At 46.6% G+C, this 20882-nt stretch overlaps 1 protein-coding gene across 1 annotated transcript in view; it reads left to right on the top strand.

Moving 5' to 3' along the window:
• The window catches only part of akt1 (v-akt murine thymoma viral oncogene homolog 1), a gene marked incomplete at its 5' end in the record, with an annotated part of 28098 nt that extends 15064 nt beyond the window's left edge, over positions 1-13034 (top strand). The window contains 8 exon segments of the mRNA XM_080533616.1: positions 503-571; positions 748-850; positions 853-872; positions 3065-3193; positions 9676-9890; positions 10271-10358; positions 10694-10796; positions 12850-13034. Of these exon segments, the coding sequence (XP_080389742.1) occupies positions 503-571; positions 748-850; positions 853-872; positions 3065-3193; positions 9676-9890; positions 10271-10358; positions 10694-10796; positions 12850-12929 (807 nt within the window). The 3' untranslated portion in view covers positions 12930-13034.
• Positions 13035-20882: the final 7848 nt, after the last annotated feature.

Genomic DNA, 20882 nt, shown 5'->3' with positions numbered 1-20882 from the left:
GAGAACGCCGTCGAGGGGAGCAGCTGAGGGGTGTCTGCTGGGAGGGTTTGAGAGAGAGCAGTGTTTACAAAGCCTGCAATAGAGTTGGCCTCCATTGAAGACACTTAGACCTTCCCATTGTCAGTTAGCCACCTCTCTCAAACACTGCGATGTCTCACAATTCAGCAGAACTCATCCTCTAGTCTATGCGGTGGGTTGCCAGGGTAACGCATGATTCTTGCGGCTGTTGTGCTGAATGCAGCCGGCAGCTGTCACACACACACACACACACACACACACAAACAGTTGTGGCAAAGGCCGATACAAGTATCAACAAAAATGTGCTTTGGTATTTTTTTTCCATATTTTCTGTCCAACCGAGGACCTCGGGTTTCAGATGCAGAGATTGAGGTCGCGGAGTTTCATTTCTGATTCAATGCGGTTGTTATTTAAGAGCTGCCTCCTTGTGCCTTAGAAACCGTCATCACTGTATTTGATTCAACCTTTAGTCCTCTCTCCTCAGGGCCTGAAATACTCCTTCCAGACCCACGACCGCCTGAGCTTCGTCATGGAGTATGCGAACGGCGGAGAGGTGAGCTTCTGAAACGGTCAATAACAACAACATCCAATTAAGCTAGCAGTTGCCAATAATCCTTATACCCCCCCCCCGCTCCCAGATACACTAACCCTGTTTCCCCCTCTCCCCCTTCTCTCTACCCCTGCCCCCCCCCCCCCCACACACACACACACACACACTCACACACACAGCTCTTCTTCCACCTGTCCCGGGACCGGGTGTTCTCCGAGGAGCGGGCGCGTTTCTACGGGGCGGAGATAGTGTCTGCGCTGGACTACCTGCATGATGAGAGGAACGTGTCTACCGGGACCTGAAGGTGGGGGATCACGCTCTCTCTCGCCCCCCCCCCGGTCAGGGTGTATAAATAGTCGGCCTTCCATCCGCAGCACACCACAGCAGCCAGGGCTTATTGATTGGTCCTCCCCGCCTGGACTCGTATCCAGACTACTGCAGCTGGAGACTCAACCCTTTCAACCCGCTACGGCAGCTTAAAAATAAATAAATAATCATCTTAATTATCTTAATTAACTTCTTCAAGCATTGACTGCCAATGGCCCCTGGCCCTAGTATAGATTACTTTTTCTTACGTTGACTGATCGATAGATGATTCACTTACGTTTCCTGAAGTCACTTGGGATAATGCGTCAACGCCAAAAATGTAAATGTGATGTTAATGTAGAGTGGCAGTACTATCTTCTTCCTTTTGAACAGATTTAGTCGTTCATGTTTTGGTTAATTAACATTAAAGGTCCAGTATGTAACATTCAAGCTTTTCTAAAACGTCCTAATGGTTGTCATGACTACTGTATGTTTAGTCAGTAGCGATTAGGGAATGTTTTGGTCCTGCAAAAGCGATTTCTAAAATGGAGTGTCCTGCCCGACACTTTGTATACAAAACATGTTGTTACCTGCCAGTGGTGTTCTAGGGGAGGGGCCAGGAGTGTTCTAGGGGAGGGGCCAGTGGTGTTCTAGGGGAGGGGCCAGTGGAGGGGCCAGTGGTGTTCTAGGGGAGGGGCCAGGGGTGTTCTAGGGGAGGGTCCAGGGGTGTTCTAGGGGAGGGGCCAGTGGTGTTCTAGGGGAGGGGCCAGGGGAGGGGCCAGTGGTGTTCTCGGGGAGGGGCCAAGGGTCTTCTAGGGGAGGGGCAAGGGGGGTTCTGGGGGAGTGGCCAGGGTCTTCTAGGGGAGGGGCCAGGGGTGTTCTAGGGGAGGGGCCGGGGTCTTCTAGGGGTGGGGCCAGGGGTCTTCTAGGGGAGTGGACAGATTTACCTTTCTTTCTCTGGTGGCTGCATCTTCTTATCGTGCGCACATGCAGAAACACAACAACTGTTTATCCGACACTGCAAGTTCATTTCCGGTGGAGCGGTTATATTATTATAATGAATTTCGCTGCTTTGTCCAGAGGTGGGAGATTTCTAACAAATGTGCGCCCTGCTTCTTTAACAGTATCAGGCACGCGTTGATGATGAGTGGAGGTCTGAACATCGACAGACATATTCTTCTCTATGAAAGCCCTCAGCAAACCGGCAGATACAGAGGCATGAACTATATTAATAACACGAGAGCAGTGGCGGTTTATGATATGACTGCTTTCAGAGGGAGAGAGAGAGAGAGAGAGAGAGAGAGAGAGAGAGAGAGAGGGAGAGAGGGAGAGAGAGAGAGAGAGAGAGAGAGAGAGAGAGAGAGAGAGAGAGAGAGAGAGAGAGAGAGAGAGAGAGAGAGAGAGAGAGAGAGAGAGAGAGAGAGAGAGAGAGAGAGAGAGAGAGAGAGGGAGAGCAGGGGGCATCTGTATCCCTGTTTCTTCCAGCTGATGAAACTATACCAGCCAGGTCAGCATAGCTCCCTCCCTCCCTCCCTCTCTCCTCTCCCCTTGGGTTTACGAGGCAGGCTCCCAGCCTGCTAAGGTTCTCGTGAAAATGCCAGGGTAGCAGGATTGGAGGATGTGCTGACTCCGGGCCTGCCTGGCTGGTGCGGCGGGCCACGTGTGAGGTACAGCTGCCAGGTGACTTCTGCTGAGGGAGAGAGGACACACTGATATTAAAAGGCCACGCATCGCTGGCTCAAGTCGTTGAAGGCCTCTCTCTCTCTCTCTGAGCTAGCCGCCGCAGCAGCCAGTAGGCCTTGATCCGTCGCCAAACGAACGATCAGTTGAAAGGACACACTCGCGTTACCTCACGCACTCAAGGGCTTCGCGCATTCACACACTCACACGCTCACACACTCACTCACTCTCTCACTTACTCACTCACTCACTCAAGGGCTCACTCAAGGGTTTGCTCACTCATTTTCACACTCACTCACTTACACGCTCACTCACTCACTCGCTCACTCACACACTCACTCACACACTCACACTCACACACTCCCTCACTCGCTCACTCACTCAAACACACTCACACACTCACTCACTCACTCACCCCCATTCTTCCCTCCCTCCCTCAGTCCTGATGCTGACATTGACCCCCTGTCTCATGTTTCCTGTCTCCTCTCTCATGCCCCCCTCCCCCCTTAGCTGGAGAATCTCATGCTGGACAAAGATGGACACATCAAGATAACAGACTTCGGGCTGTGTAAGGAGGGTATCACGGACGGCGCCACCATGAAGACCTTCTGTGGGACTCCAGAGTACCTGGCTCCTGAGGTAAGGTCAACCTAGCCTCACGGCTGATGTCATTGAACTGTGTCCTATAAAGAGTGTGTCCGTGCGCGCGCGTGTGTGTGTGTGTGTGTGTGTGTGTATATGTGTGTGTATAAAGAGGCCTTTCTTTATTTTTCAGGGTTATTTTATTGTAGTGTGGTAGTCCCACACGTATTTTTCATTTTGATTGGATAGAGACAGTGGAGAAAGACAGGAAAGTCAGGAGAAGGAGAGGGTATGTCGACAGGGTGTGGGTCGGATTCGAAACCCATGCCGACATGGGAATACTGTATGTGAGCACTGTAGGCCATGGCGCTAGACCACTGTACCACCCTAAAGACCACCCTTTTATACATGAAAGATGACCGGCCGCCATCTTGAGTGGTACATTATTTGAGGTGAAAAAAACAAACCCACTGATGCGACACTGCGACACGTTACCTCAAGGTAAACAAAATAAAGCACCCCAGCGGGTTGTCCTTTACAACGGCACACAGACCCTGTCACGCTGTGACTGTTGTCACTGACACGCTGCCAGGGTGTACACGGTATGTGTAAGAATGGCTTTGAAGCAGCTGTTCATGAATGCCTGTGGAAGCTTCATTGTATGACTCACAGCTAATGAGTCTCCAGTCTGCCGTGGGTGAAGGGCGGGGTGGGGCGGGGTGGGGTGGGGCGTGGCGGGGCGGGTTGGGGTGGGGCTGCTGTCATCACTGGTTGGTCGAGAGGGCTTGTGTGTGTGTGTACAGGCGTGCGGCTGCACCCCGTTGCGTGCAGCTATGACGTGTCTGAGTAGGGTGTTTAGAGTAACCTGATGCAGTGCATTGTGCGTGCCTGTGTGTGTGTGTGCGTGTGTGCGTGTGTACGTGTGTGCGTGTGTGCGTGTATGTGTGTGAGTGTGAGTGCGAGTATGTGTGTTTGCGTTTGTGCCTGTCTGTGTGTGCGTGTGCCTGTCTGTGTGTGTGTGTGTGCGTGTGTGCGTGTATGTGTGTGAGTGTGAGTGTGAGTGTGAGTATGTGTGTTTGCGTTTGTGCCTGTCTGTGTGTGCGTGTGCCTGTCTGTGTGTGTGTGTGTGTGTGTGTGTGTGTGTGTGTGTGTGTGTGTGTGTGTGTGTGTGTGTGTGTGTGTGCGCGCGCGTGTGCGTGTGCGTTTGCGCAAGCCTCTTGTCATTGGAATGCCTTCCGGGAGAAGGGTGCCCATGTTGACACAGTTGCCGGCTTCGTTGTTTCAAGCCTCTATTTGGAATTTTCTGGGGGGGCTGGCAGGGCCTGGGGAAACGTGAGCTTCCTCCCCTAGAGAACCAGGGCCGCATTGGCTACAGCTGTTCCAGGCACCGAGGGGGAGGCTGGAGAGCCCACTCCTGCCCAGGATGCCTTCTCTGACCTGGGCAGAGCTCGGGGGACGCTCTGGGCGCTCTGGGCGCTCTGGTTGTCCTTCTCCAGTCCTCCTTACCAGGAACACTCTATAATAATAATGATAATAATAATATACTGTAATAAAGGCTGTTTAGCTGACGCTTTTCTCCAAAGCGACTTACAGTACATTGCAGTGAGTGCATTTGTTGTTCAGTACATATGTGTGGTGGCCTGGGAAAACCCGTCGGATGTCGCTGGCGTTCGTTCGTGGCAAAGAGCAAATATAGATGGAAATCGCGATTTTGGCGATTTTGATATTATGTGGTATTCTAGTACTTTGAACTCCATACTACATTATGGTGAATAAACATTTTAAGAAAACAAAAGAGAAAGTACTTATTTTGATGTTTTTGTGGCGGGTAGTTTGCTAGCGAAACAACATCACGTTGAACGTGTCTCATTCTCAGTTAAGCAACGCACGCACACATGAGCGAAAGGAGAGACGATACTTCCACCTGTGTTATTGCCAGTTTACTGATGCTCACAATAAGCATAAAGTAATAAAATCTTAACTAGAAGAAGACACACAAATGGATCTGTCCCTCGCATACCGACGAGGCGAGCAGACTACCACCGCATCACAAGCAGACAAACGAGACCGGCCGATCTGCATAGGCTCCTCCCCCGACCCGGAGGAGAAAGGGGAGAATTTCTCCCCTTTCACTTTTTTGGACATGCTACATTAAAATGCTCATAACTTTTTAAAATAAAGGGCTATCTCAGTCATTCAACCAGTTATGAATAGCTGAGAACTTCTAATTTATGGAAATAAAAAAAAATGAAAATGTCAAAATGCCACCATGGGTTTTCCCAGGCCACCACACATATGGTCCCAGCACCGGGAATCGAACCGGCAACCCAAAAGCGTTGTTCCTTGAAGCTTAGATTCCCTCTCTCTCTCTCTCTCTCTCTCTCTCTCTCTCTCTCTCTCTCTCTCTCTCTCTCTTTTACAAGACCATCCTGGTCTGCTGCACACCGATAACCAGGGGAAGAAAATCAACACCCGCCCACCCGCCAAATGCAGGTAGATTTTGGCATCGGCGGGTAAAATCTGTAAATCTTACCAGGCACTTTGGCGGGTAGCCAACAGAGGTGTATACAACAGTATGCTTCCATTTAAAAAATGAAACCGGTGCAATTATGGTCAACCGTTGATAAAACATCTGTGACAACACTCCCTGCTGCTGCTGGCTCCTCCAGCTGGCTACCACTGCTGCGTGTCTCCCGCTTCTCCTGACTTTCAAGTAAGTAAGTAGCCTTGAGAACCGATGGTCCTGTTCCCGTAGGGTGAGGCGACTTGATGCACAAGTACACCCCCTGGACATGACGCTGGTATATGTCACAGGGTCTTCCCTCCCTCTTAGCAGGGAGGCATCGGGTACCATTTTTATAGTCTTTGGTATGACTCGGCCGGGGATCGAACTCACGACCTCCCAATCTCGGGGCGGACACTCTAACCGCAAGGCCACTGAGCTGACTTTCAAACCAACCCCAAAGTCTAGGAGCTTTCTTAGTTACAACAACGTCTCTGGATAGAACATAAAACCTAGAACAGTCAACTACACGTGACAATACGAGATAGCAACCTTACACACAACCTTGTGAGATAGAAAACATGCAGGGGGAAATATTTACTGGTATTTTGACAGGGATAGGTGTGAAACTTAAAGCCTACAGGAGGTTTGTTCTGTGCAAGAAGTATATTGCTTTAAAAAACTAAATGTAGCTGGTAGAAAATCTTGAGTGGGTGGTGAATTTTCTTATCCACCAGACACCCTGGCTGGTAGAAGATAAAAAGTAAATGTTATATATACCCTGCTGATAACTGTCATCCACAAAGCCAGCAAGAGCTATATCATTGTTTAAACAATTAAGTAACCTCTTAATGAAATCATAACACCAGGGCTGGCATAACACAAACAGACAGATATACATACAAAGAACAATCTATTTGTGTCGTTTCATTTGGAAAATGTTAATACTTTTATGCCAGATCAAGGTACAGTACACAATGCTAATTAAGCCTAAAACCTCGGAATAAAATTGATATCCTTCACCTGTTCACCACAGCTCTGCCTCCGCTGTGGAGATCTCTCTCTCTCTAGTCTACACAGTAACCCTGTGTTACGCTCACTCCAGCAGCCCCTGCAGTGGAGACATCAGGGTGCGTTTCCGTGGAGACGGGGTCGCCGCGGAGCGTCTCTATGGAGCCGGGGCCAGGCAGTGTTACAGGTTGTTCTGCGGTAAACAATGACCTTGTTGTGTGGTGTGCTGCTGCCCAGGAATGCTGTCACGTCTGGGAGTGTTCCACACAGGCCAGGAGAGGCTGGACCCACTCCCCCCCGGCCAAGGCTGAGGAGAGGCCTGCCTCTAGAGCTACCATAACCCCCTACAGGCCTCTACAGCTACCATACCCCCCTACAGGCCTCTACAACTACCATAACCCCCTACAGGCCTCTAGAGCTACCATACCCCCCTACAGGCCTCTACAGCTACCATACCCCCATACAGACCTGCCTCTACAACTACCATACCCCCCTACAGGCCTCTAGAGCTACCATAAGGCCTCTACAGCTACCATACCCCCATACAGGCCTCTACAGCTACCATAAGGCCTCTACAGCTACCATACCCCCATACAGGTGATTGTCTCTGTCGCTTACACTGTTTTCATAGAAAAGGATCGGCGGTGCCAACAGAGGCTGATTTAGAGGACTTTATGAATGAGGGGTAATTTGAGTGAATTCAATCTTTACGCTGTGTGTGTGTGTGTGTACTGTAGGGGGGTGGCCTGGACAAGCTGTCCCCTGGGAGTATGTAATTGAGTGTGTGTCTGTTTGGATGAGGGGGAGAGAGAGATACAAATGGAAAGGAAGACAGCAGTATCAAGTGGAGGAAACGCACAGCAGCAAGTGTGTGTTTCTCCCCCTCCCTCCTCCCCCCCTCCCTCCCTCTCTCCCTCCCTCCCTCACCTCCCACCTTCCTCCCTCCCTCCCCCCCTCCCACCTTCCCTACCTCCTCCTCACCTCCCACCTCCCTCCGTCCGTCCCCCTCCCCCGCCCCCCGGGCCGGTGTAACAGTGTCAGGCCAAGGCAGGCAGGCGGGCGGGGGCAGGCGTGGCCCTGGTTACGTGTGTGAGGGATGAGCTTGGCTCCTACGGTCCTGGCAGCTCCACAGCTGTGGCGCTCTTCTACATATATGGGGCAGCTGCGGGGCCCAGCTGTCGTGCGGTGTGAATCACACGACAGCAGCGCTGGAAATAGAGACGGTCCAGTAATCCTAGCACCGCGCCGGCGTCACGTTACCCCCCCCTCCCCCTCTGCTGCCCTCCTCCTCCGCGAGCCCTCCTCCTCTTCCTCACCGCCAACCGCCAACTGCCACCCGATCGACCCGCTCCCTGGCTCTCTCTCCGCTCCGCATCAGCTCCGAGCAGTGGCGTGCCCACAGACGGACGCACACACGGACGCACGCATGGACGTGCTCTTACGCCAACACACTTGCGCGCACGCACACGCACACGCTCACACACACACCACTTTTGTTCCATTTACGGACACGCCGGTCCATCTGTTTTCTTCCGGCCCCTGCCTCAGAGTCTGTGTACCTTCATGTCCATATTTAATTGGATTAGCCTGCCTCCCCGACTACTATACCTATGAATCTATTCCTGGATCAGTCTACCTCACCCTGCGTAACCCTTGGATGTGTAAAAGAACGGTCTGTTCTCTGTGTCTTGATTTCACCTACATCATCCCGGCCCTGAATCCAGAACTACATGCCCCAGGAGGCCTTGGGACAACTTCCAGAGTGGCGCAGACGTTCAACAGGTTGCCCTAGTTAGTCAGCACAAAGCTGAAGCCGTCGAGCCACCGATGCGGTTAGAAAAGTCGGAACGTGTCATCTTCACGTGTCGTGGTGTGAACTTTCACCTTTATGTGACTGCGGTGGCGGCGGTGGTGGTGTGGTGTTGTTATACAGGAATGTTGGTCTTGCCCTTGTTAGCTGATATGGCCATCTCTGCTACTTTCTTAATATCCCTATGCAGCTCCCCACCCAGCCCCTCCCCTCCTCTGGTGGAGTGTGTGTGTGTGTGTGTGTGTGTGTGTGTGTGTGTGTGTGTGTGTGTGTGTACTGCAGACCTCTGGGGATTAAATATGCAGGGCTCCAGGGGAAACACTATCCCTGCTCCTAATGTGAGATGTGAGTCAGTGTTTGCTATGGCTGTGGCTGCTCGGAAAGCCCAGACCAGGGGGGGTTAGAGGGGGGGTGTCAGAGCGGGCGTGGGGGGGGGGGGGGGGTTGGGGGGGTGGGGGAGGCCGCCCAGAGCTCCCTGTGCAGTCACTGCCCAATGCCCAATCACGCTTAGATTTCAGAGATCTACACCAAAGATGGCTAGCCCTGTGTGCCTCAGTGAAACCATAGAAACATACTTGCACTCCTTCTACCCCCCCCCTCCCCCCTCCCCTCCCCCTGTTCAAGCCTGTTGTATTTGTGAGATGCTACCAACTATAATTGTGTCTCGCTCCTCTACTGATGTTGTCTCGATGTTGACTCACTGTTTACTAACCACACAGGTTTCCCATCACCTACTCTCTTTCATTAAAACGTCCTAGAGTATGTCAGGTAGTGTTCAAGTGCGCAGGTAGTGTGCAAGTAGTCATATTATGCAAGTAGTCATATAGGCCTAATGTTTTTTATGTTTGTAGTGTGAGTGTGGTTGGTATTGGCGGGGGGGGACAGTCTTTTGTTTCCTTCCAGTGCATTTCTCCAGGAGCCTGATTTGCCTTTTAGATTTGATTTTGAGGGAAATAACAGTTTGACATCCTCTTGGTTTTAGAATTTAGAATTTGCCATTTAGCAGCCGCCTTTTAATCCAAAGCGACTTACAATTATGAATTACAGGGAGACATTCCCCCTGGAGTAACTGAGGGCTAAGTGCCTTAACTCAAGGGCACACTAGTGGTGGTGTTTCAGGCGGGATTTGAACTCACAAGCCCCGAGGCTTCGGTTAAAACGTCCTGGCTGGCGGCGTCCCTGTGAGTGACGCTCCTCTCTTCATCCCCCCCCCAGGTCCTGGAGGACAATGACTATGGGCGCGCGGTGGACTGGTGGGGTCTGGGCGTGGTCATGTACGAGATGATGTGCGGCCGTCTGCCCTTCTACAACCAGGACCACGAGAAGCTGTTTGAGCTCATCCTCATGGAGGACATCCGCTTCCCACGCACCCTGGGACCGGAGGGCAGGTCCCTTCTCACCGGCCTGCTGAAGAAGGACCCCAAACAGCGGTTAGCTTACATTTAAAATGTTTTGCCATTTAGTAGTCGTCGCCTTTATCCAAAGCGACTTACAACAAACACATTTGTCTTAAGTAAGTGAATCGTCTATCCAAGAAAAGTCATCGTAACAAAAAGTAATCTATGCCAAAACCAGGGGCCTTTGGAATTTACACAATCCTTGAAGAAGGACGTTTGTATTTTATTTTATTTATTTATAGCTAGTAGCCTACGCTTACCTCCTCCAGGCACTTAGAAAGAATAGGGCTTCATTGTTGTGGCAGAGCACACTCTTCTTTCTAAGAAACTCACTCACAGTTGGCCAACATATTAGAAGCATTCTGTTCCCTATAGTAATTAGTCTAGTTCCTGCTGTTCCTCTTGTCTTCCAGGTTAGGCGGTGGGCCGGACGACGCGAAAGAGATCATGCAGCACAAGTTCTTTGCTGGGATCGAATGGCAAGATGTTTACGAGAAGAAGGTAAATGATTGTTCCTCTGTCGCCCCTCCATTTAATTAGCTGTGACTTCTGTGTGGTTGTGGTGAGTGATCCCTTTCCCTCAGCTGAAACAATAGTACAAGAGTCTGTTTCTACTCATAGTTTTGTTTTTATTCGCCTATCTGTTTTATCTATCTGTTAAGCACTTTGGTTAACATTGTTTTTAAAAGGCGCTATATAAATAACGTTTATTATTTTTACTCAGCTCACAACCAGGAGACCGTAGCTAGATTTCACCAGGCCCCACAGCTGTTTTACATTGTGATTGACAGGACAGATGTGCCAATGTGTCGCTCATGTCCTTTCTTCTCCCACAGCTGGTCCCACCCTTCAAACCGCAGGTTACCTCGGAGACGGACACGCGGTATTTTGATGAGGAGTTCACGGCACAGACCATTACCATCACACCACCGGGACAAGGTACCCACCCACAGCCCACCCACCCTCACTGTATCTGCATATACACTCACTGAACACTTTATTAGGAACACCTGTCCACTTTCTCATGGTGGAGGTGGTGTAATGGTGTGGGGAATGTTGGCACACTTTTGGCCTGTTAATACCAATCAATCAGAAATCAGAATCAGAATAAATTTGATTGCCAAGTATATTCACACATACAGGAAATACTTTGTGTGGTTGGTGCATAGGGCATAAAGATACAAACAACAATATAATACATAAAAACAACAACAACAATGTATTAAACACTATATAAGCAAAACTAGTTTAAAAGGACAATGACAGAAAGGGGCATCATCATCAAGTCATCGCTTGAATGTCACAGCCTATTTCAGTGTTGTTGCTGACCATGTGCATCCCTTCATGGCCACAATGTACCCATCTCCTAATGGCTACAAAAGTCGTCTCAAACTGGTTTCATGAACATGACAATGAGTTGAGTGTTCTTCAGTGGCCTTCCCAGTCACTGGATCTGAATCTAATAGAACACCTTTGGGATGTGATTCACACCTTGAAATTGCCACCTAAAAAATCAGGGATTGCTTGATGCAATCATGTCATCATGGACCAGAATCTCAAAGGAATGTTTCCAACATCTTTAGAATTGAGGCTGTTTGGAGGACAAAGGGAGGGCCCTACCCAGTATTAGTGTAGTGTTCCTAATAAAATGTGAGTGTTACAACCCAGATAGCCTAGGACTCACTGACTGAACCTGAAGGCCAGTTGTACTTGATGTTGATGAAACACGGTCTGACTCAGAATAATCTGGAATACACAGATGTTTTTTTTATTTCATAAATTCCAAGAAAAAAAAAAATGCTGACTTGTTTCTCGTTGTCTCCCCCTCTTCTGGGATTTGGGGAAAAAAAAGAACTTGCAATTGTCACAAGCCACTGGTGATGGTGGTTTCCGAATTTGTTTTCTACTGAAAAAAGTTATTTTCGTTTTCGATTCATTTTAGATCAAATTCTGATTGCAGACTGTCATGTTCTTAATCTTGCAGCTGGATTCATGAGAGAATGTATCATGGCTCTACTTGAAATTCAGACCTCTTCTGCTTACTCCGAGGATGTCTAGTTCCTGGAATGAGCTTCTCTGGTGCATTCACTGAATTAAGAAAATATATCCGATATATCAAAAATGCTCTCTCTGAGATTTTCACCATCAGATCAGGGTTGCTCTCCTAAAGTGCCTGGCCAACACCTTAATTCAGTGTAACAAATAACACAACTAGCTACCTTACAGATATTGTGTAAGTCATTATCGTCAGAAATCAAGTTATATACAGTACTTCCAAGTGTTTCTATTATTAAAGAAATCTTATGGGAAATCTCACGGCATTGCACCTTTAAGTGCTAATATTGACATGAGAATATGGAATGTTCGTGTTCCTGCCTCCCAGAGCAATTAATATGAGGTCAGGTTACACAGCTTTACCCCGTTCCTCCAAGGGATATGTGTGCCCTCTGTTGGAGAGTGTGTGTAACATGCGTCTTATTCTGTGGCTCACTGTGTCCCTCATATGGCGGTGCAGGAGCACTACCAGCTTGTGTTGCCAAACTGTATCCCAGCCAGGAAGGAAAAACTATTCTGTTTTTTTTTCCAAGTCATCCAGATAAATAAAAATAAAAAGATAAAAACAAATGTGATTGGACTTCCGATGTCCACTAGCCATAGACTGAAGACCTATCCATCTCTTCAGGCTACACCTTAACTGTCCCTCCTAAGACCTCTTCATCCCGTCTACCCTCCTGTTCAGTTTCCCTACTGTAAATAAATATGTTTAAAAAGAAAAAAGAAAAAATCCTTCCTTCCTTCCTCTAGCACTGTAACTGCCAATGGCCCCTGGCCTGAGCATAGAGTGCTTGTTCTTCTACGACTGATGGATAGATGATTCACTTACAACAAATACATTTGTCTAAGTAAGTTGCATTGGATAAAGGCGTGTAATGTAAAAAATGTAATCGAGTTCTCCCGCTCTTCTCTCTGCCCGACTCGTTCCCTCCTCCAGAAGGTAGCATGGAGTCGTTTGACAGCGAGCGGCGACCTCACTTCCCCCAGTTCTCCTACTCTGCGAGTGGGACAGCCTGAGCAGCTCCTCCTCCTCCTCCTCTACACTCCTCCGGTCCCTCCATTTCTCCTTCCCCCCCATCAGACTGCACATCCGACGCCTGGGGGCCTCGGCTCCATCCTCTCGCCTCCTCCTCATCAGTGTGTACAGTTAGTGTTGTTGGACAGACCGCCACCGTCTGCAGGTTAAGTTATTATTACGGAGAAAATACACCATACTACATCGACATCTACAACAAAATATCTCAGTGGCCTTTTTGAAGACTGTCCTTTTTTTTCCAATGGTGAAGGGGTTACACTACAGTGCATTTCCTGCTTGATCTGTTCACTACAGACTAGCATTCATAAAGCCACAGTTGGGCGTGAAAGGGTTAGGCGGTAGTCTGACTGAGTTTAGAGAGAACTGGATGACTACACTTTCTCAAACATCTGTGTGCCTAGCTTCTATCAGCACTTAATATTTGTCATATATTATCCACAAATTGGACATTTGCCATGAATGTTAAAGAGGGTCATCATGATTGTATTGGAATATCCATTTGAAATGGACAAAGATATAATAGGGACCAACAACAATATCAATATGACCAATTGCTATTTCCTCTTCAGTGGGAGGGGTTAGTCCATTATCTTTACCAAGACTTCCACAAGACACAATCACTATCTGACCAAAACTGCCAATTAATGTACCTAATTAATAAAAATGAATCTTTTTGCATACTTCGCTGTTGCAGATCATGGGTTAATTGTCTTAGGACTGACTGAAGTTAATATCCGTATTTTTACAAGCCCCAAATTTCATTAAACAGAATGGAGAATAGATAATTGCGTGCAGGCTCATCTGCAGTGCTTTTCTTACACAAAGGGTCCCTGTGAGAGCGACAGGCTCTGTGGACCGTTATCAGAGTGCTGCCACTCCCCCCTAATCAGTTTAATAGATACATTGTGCAATACAGTGACAAGGAGAGGAATGGCAGGCAGACACTTAAAGAATGCTGATTCTAGGATAACGATAATGTAAATGGATTGTCGCGAATTTCAGTTGTGTGTGTGTGTGTGTGTGTGTGTGTGTGTGTGTGGGGGGGGGGGTGTGTGTGTGTGTCTGTCTGTCTGTCTGTCTGCTCAGTCGATGACGAATCAATTTCTTGTTGTCGGCCATTGAAATTAAATAAGACTTCCTCTACGCCCTCTGGACTAATGTACTTGGATCATGATGCCTTCCTGTCTGAATGTTGTGTCGCAAAAAACACTCTCGGTTTCCCTCTGAACTGGCCAGCTAGGTACTGATCCTTACTGCCGAATCAGGGAATCTTCTCTCTCTCTCTCTCTCTCTCTCTCTCTCTCTCTCTCTCTCTCTCTCTCTCTCTCTCTCTCTCTCTCTCTCTCTCTCTCTCTCTCTCTCTCCGGGTTTTTCAGTATTGGGTGTTTTCCGCCCAGTGCATTCACTGCAGCCTCAATGAGGTCACTATTACACACATATACAGTACAGCACACACTCCTAGGAACGCTTTGCAAACAGACTGGGCTTTGGTTCAGGAGAACACACACACCACGTCAGCTGTGATGTCTTCAGATGGGGATTACCATCCTTCTGTACATGGTTCGAGTTGTTATTTATATGATACCAGCATTGACTAAAATGAGTTTGACTGTGCCAATGACATGCACTTTCTTGCCCCAAAACATGTATGTATTTGTACACTTATTTGTACTTGTTACACTTTGCTGTCGAAAACAGAAATCGACATCTCGTTTAATGACATTTAAAATTCGGTGTAAATACAATGAACGCTTGGTGAGTAATTGATCCCCTATACAGATGGCTTTGTGTAAACTAAGAATCTTGGAATCTCTTTTAGATATCCGATAAGCATTTCCAGACATCTTCTGCGTTTTCAGCTGACTGATAATCATTATTCAAAAGTTCATCATACGTTAATGAATGTAAAGGTTTTTTTATGTTATTATTTTTCACTTAAATTCCTGTTTTTCAAACAAACATGTTCAATGTTTTGAAATCTGATTGTTCCTTATTCCTATGCACACTCTTCCTTTGCTGTCACCCTCTGAATATAAGGAAATGCATTTTATACCTTTATTTTCATTTTCATTTTTTTTTTTGTACCTGCCCTCCCCCGCTCCTGAGAATGAGGACACCAGCTTTAGTAAACAAATAATATAAACTTTTTACACTGTTTTTACTGTTTCTTTTTTTCTTTCAAATCGATTCAATAAAAGGACTAAACCTGTGTCAACTTGTCATTTGTTGAGTATTTGTTTTGTTGAGTGAAATGAGTAAAGATCATCTTTAGTTCAGTTTATTCAGCCATCACGGTTTCTGGTGTATCATTGCTGTAACAATAACAATCTGATAACAGCAATGAACAGCCGACTCGAACTTGTACTTTGAAATCAATCTAAAACAGAATTAATTACTTTTCACATAATACACAACACTGACTAGTGTCTAAAACAAACAATGAGTTCACATCAATACTGAATGGCTAGATATAGCTTTGACTTGGCTTGGCTCTTGTCTCCCCACCTTCGCAGCAGTGCTCAGGTCCATGTCTGTGCCTCTGCAGCTGGTCAGAGCTGGAGGAGAAGCTCCCAGGGGTCTGGGGCAGATGGTACGGTCTCTGGAGCAGATGTTGACAGCCCGGACTCGCAGTCTGGCTCTGGCCAGCTGCACCGCGTCTCACCACAGGACCGTGGTTGGACGCAGCGTGGGGCTGCTCACCTGACAACCGCCGCTCCTCACCTGGCTCCAGCTGCACAGCCCCACAATGCACTGCTTTGTGGTAGCAGTTCTGCTGTGCCCTCTCTTGGGTAATGTGTCAGGGAGAATATGTCACTCACTGACTCCATGGTCTACCCCTCCCCCCCCCCTGTCTTCTGTTACAAAGCCTCACTAATGTGTTTCATTTCCCCTCATGTCATGAAGAAGGATGTAAATAATCAAAGTAGCTGTTAGAAAGAGGGTTTTACAGTGGCCTTTTTTTACTGAAAACTATTTAGACCGAAGACAGAAGGGGGAGACCATTTAGATCTCAGACAGAAGAGAGAGACCATTTAGATCTCAGACAGAAGAGAGAGACCATTTAGATCTCAGACAGAAGAGAGACCATTTAGATCTCAGACAGAAGAGAGAGACCATTTAGATCTCAGACAGAAGAGAGAGACCATTTAGATCTCAGACAGAAGAGAGAGACCATTTAGATCTCAGACAGAAGAGAGAGACCATTTAGATCTCAGACAGAAGAGAGAGACCATTTAGATCTCAGACAGAAAAGAGAGACCATTTAGATCTCAGACAGAAGAGAGAGACCATTTAGATCTCAGACAGAAGAGAGACCATTTAGATCTCAGACAGGAGAGAGAGACCATTTAGATCTCAGACAGAAGGGAGAGACCATTTAGATCTCAGACAGAAGAGAGAGACCATTTAGATCTCAGACAGAAGAGAGACCATTTAGATCTCAGACAGAAGAGAGACCATTTAGATCTCAGACAGAAGAGAGAGACCATTTAGATCTCAGACAGAAGAGAGGGACCATTTAGATCTCAGACAGAAGAGAGAGACCATTTAGATATCAGACAGAAGGGAGAGACCATTTAGATCTCAGACAGAAGGGAGAGACCATTTAGATCTCAGACAGAAGAGAGAGACCATTTAGATCTCAGACAGAAGAGAGAGACCATTTAGATCTCAGACAGAAGAGAGAGACCATTTAGATCTCAGACAGAAGAGAGACCATTTAGATCTCAGACAGAAGAGAGACCATTTAGATCTCAGACAGAAGAGAGAGACCATTTAGATCTCTGACAGAAGAGAAAGACCATTTAGATATCAGACAGAAGAGAGAGACCATTTAGATCTCAGACAGAAAAGAGAGACCATTTAGATCTCAGACAGAAGAGAGAGACCATTTAGATCTCAGACAGAAGAGAAAGACCATTTAGATCTCAGACAGAACAAGAGAGAGACCATTTAGATCTCAGACAGAAGGGAGAGACCATTTAGATCTCAGACAGAAGAGAGAGACCATTTAGATCTCAGACAGAAGAGAGACCATTTAGATCTCAGACAGAAGGGAGAGACCATTTAGATCTCAGACAGAACAAGAGAGAGACCATTTAGATCTCAGACAGAAGGGAGAGACCATTTAGATCTCAGACAGAAGAGAGAGACCATTTAGATCTCAGACAGAAGAGAGACCATTTAGATCTCAGACAGAAGAGAGAGACCATTTAGATCTCAGACAGAAGGGAGAGACCATTTAGATCTCAGACAGTAGAGAGACCATTAAGATCTCAGACAGAAGGGGGAGACCATTTAGATCTCAGACAGAAGAGAGAGACCATTTAGATCTCAGACAGAAGGGAGAGACCATTTAGATCTCAGACAGAAGGGAGAGACCATTTAGATCTCAGACAGAAGGGAGAGACCATTTAGATCTCAGACAGAAGAGAGAGACCATTTAGATCTCAGACAGAAGAGAGAGACCATTTAGATATCAGACAGAAGAGAGAGACCATTTAGATCTCAGACAGAAGAGAGAGACCATTTAGATCTGACAGAAGAGAGAGACCATTTAGATATCAGACAGAAGGGAGAGACCATTTAGATCTCAGACAGAACAAGAGAGAGACCATTTAGATCTCAGACAGAAGGGAGAGACCATTTAGATCTCAGACAGAAGAGAGAGACCATTTAGATCTCAGACAGAAGAGAGACCATTTAGATCTCAGACAGAAGGGAGAGACCATTTAGATCTCAGACAGTAGAGAGACCATTAAGATCTCAGACAGAAGGGGGAGACCATTTAGATCTCAGACAGAAGAGAGAGACCATTTAGATCTCAGACAGAAGGGAGAGACCATTTAGATCTCAGACAGAAGGGAGAGACCATTTAGATCTCAGACAGAAGGGAGGAGAGCCCAGTAGAAAAGCCAGAGGCATGTAGGATGTGTTTCTACCATTGATGGGTTTTTTTCCTCCACTCAACACACCCACGTTAAACGCCATACCTAACTTCCTACAAAAGTAAGGGAGGGTTTGAGAGGGACATGAATAGAGACTTACTGGGCGTAATTGACTGGTGGGGCGGCAGGTTTCTTTGTTAAGGCTTTCAACGTGAGGAGGGAAACTTGAGGGGGTTGTCTGAGAGAGAGAGGTCATGACCTCGGGCTCTGAGGAACCAGTGGGACGGGGCTTAGGTCTTAATAACAGCGGAGGAGGAGGAGGAGGAGGAGGAAGAGGCTCTTGATTTGGGAAAGTTCTGGACTGTGATTGGGGTAACAACTAATGATGAAGTTGAGGGGAATGGAGGATAGATAGAGAGAGAGAGAGATAGATAGATAGGTACTATTGATCCCCGATGTAATGTAAATGAGGGGAAATTCAGGTGTTACAGCAGCTCAGACCACAAACAACAACAACAACAACAAAATAAAGTGACAATTGAATAATAGAATAAAATACAAAATAAAATAAAGATAGACCTAATAGACATTTGAAAACTCTGATCATGCCTGGCCAGCTGCAGGAACTTGTGAAAGTTTGTTTGTAGTCCTAAAGTGTATACTTTAATTTCGTACTATATGTGTCGAATGTATATTTACTTAACTATGCAATGTGTTAAACGGACTCAGCCCAATTAGCAATCATTGATGGTGCATCCTCAATCATGTTGAGATGCTGGAGCTACAGCTGGAATTTGTAGTTGTGCGTAGAGCACCACCTAGCGGAGATTATACGCTAGTAATGCTCATTGTTCAGCCATAGGGATTGATGTCACTGAACGGAAACATTCTTTCCTGTCTGTCAGTGGACTACACTTCCAGTGAGACCTGCAGCTGAGCTCCATCACAAGACTGTCCTTTACAATGAAATCCATTGTAAGCCCAAGCATAATGTGGTCATCTGTCACAAGGGAGAATTCCTGTGAATTGTGGCCATTTCTTAAACATCAATGTAACAGTGGCAGCAGTAGTAGCTAAATGTCTGGAGATGTAGTTTGTTATAACAGAACATAAATATCAAAAGATATTATGTAGGGTTAGGGTTAGGTAAAACCCCAAAAAAATCTACACATTGTAGATTCAGAGCATAACTGGACAGTGTAACCACAGTAAATTATATCGGAATGTCACTTTTATTTAAGTTGTGACCGGGACTAGTCCAAGGCAAGGCATAGCAAGTTGATTTGTATAGCACATTTCATACAACAGGGCCAATGTTATACAATACAGCAAAAGATGGATAGTAAGAAAAAACGATATATATAAATGGCAAGAACAGATACATATATAGAGAAAATAAATAGATAAACATTTAACAACATAATAATAGTCCAGGTTTTCCTAATTGTCTCTCACGCAGGTGTCAGTCAAGGCATTTGATTTGACAGCGGGACTGACTGGTTACGTCACTCGTGTGGAAGAGGTTGATCCTGTAAGGCAGTGGCTGCGTTCGTAAACTCGTTCTGGAATCTTGATCAGCACTCGCGGAACGCCTCTTGTCCAATCAAATTACTCGGTCTCTCCGTGACTTCGAACGCAGTGTGCACTCCGCCGCTCTCAGATCGAGTTTACGAACGCACCCAGTGTGTTACTCCGACTGTGTCTGACTGAACTAAAAAGGGAGGGTGTGAGATCGCCATTTACCTGAGTGACAAACTACTACTACGTCTTCTTGTGACTAACTTTCTAACTAAACTACGAGATATTCGTAATAGTGTATTAATAATTGCGCGTCAACGCTGGCTGCTCTTCAGAGGAAAACGGAACTGGGATTAAAGGTAGTTCACCGCCCTTGAAAAAGGATTGAATCAGTTTCCAGAGCTTGTTTCGTTCAAGGAAAACCAACCCGTGTCTATTTCCTGATGTTTTGGACTGAGCAGAGAAGGTGCTAGTAGGCAGACATTCACTCGTTTTTAGACAGTGGACTTCAGTCCTCCAAACTTAATCCAACCTGTCGCACAGACGTGCTAGCTAGTTTGAAGTGGAGGGAGAAAGTATGCTTGCTTGATTAATTAACTCACTTTCAGAGAAACAACTTGCTTGCTTAATGATACACAAAATTGTTACTGTCTGTGTTCCATTGTAACCTGCTCTCTGAGCCTACAGCCTGGCTATTTAGCTGTCTGGCTTATAGATGGGTTGTGGGTGGGTGGGTGCTTGTACATGACATGTGTGGATGGGATGTAAAAGGTAGTATTGGCTGGTATGGTTCACTTGTTAGGGTTAACCCCTAACCCTTATTGCCCCTAACCCTTTCCCACTGTAACTTACCTGGCTAGATGTCACATAGTCTATTCCTAACCTGTTGTATTAGCAACTATCTATTCAGACACACAACAATTAACATTCCTACAATATCTATTTGAAGCCTAGATCCCTCTTCCCAATCAGTTGGCCTGTGAGTTGTTTTTACCTTGGTTAGTAGACTGGCCTGCCTAGTACCTACCCTACACACAGTGAAGTAGATTTACTCTAACCTAACAGTGAAGTGAAGCAGGTCTTATGTAGTAACCCAAGTCCATATCATTCTGTTTCTAATCTGTACTGTAGGTTACTGTGTTTGCAACAGGTTATTTGGGCTAGCAGCTTTGCAGAAAGTAGGGCAGAATCCGTGTAGGAAAGACGTGTTTACCCTTATCATCTTACACAGGCCTGTAAGTCTACATTTTGGAGTGATTTGGGTGTGGTTTGTAAAGGATTATGAGTTGATGATGACACAACACGCAAACCTCACTTCAAACAATGGACTGAACTATCAAGACTGCTTATCTGTGTGTGTGTGTGTGTGTGTGTGTGTGTGTGTGTGTGTGTGTGTGTGTGTGTGTGTGTGTGTGTGTGTGTGTGTGGTATATAGATCTGAAAAGTTAGTCGTCCAAACAATACATTTCCGAATGACACTACTCTTCAACCATCTACTACTTCATCTAATCATCATATCTTGCTGTACTG

Source organism: Nansenia antarctica (assembly GCF_963989245.1).
Source record: "Nansenia antarctica genome assembly, chromosome: 1".
NCBI lineage: Eukaryota > Metazoa > Chordata > Actinopteri > Argentiniformes > Microstomatidae > Nansenia > Nansenia antarctica.
This window is presented reverse-complemented; position numbering and strand designations above follow the sequence as displayed.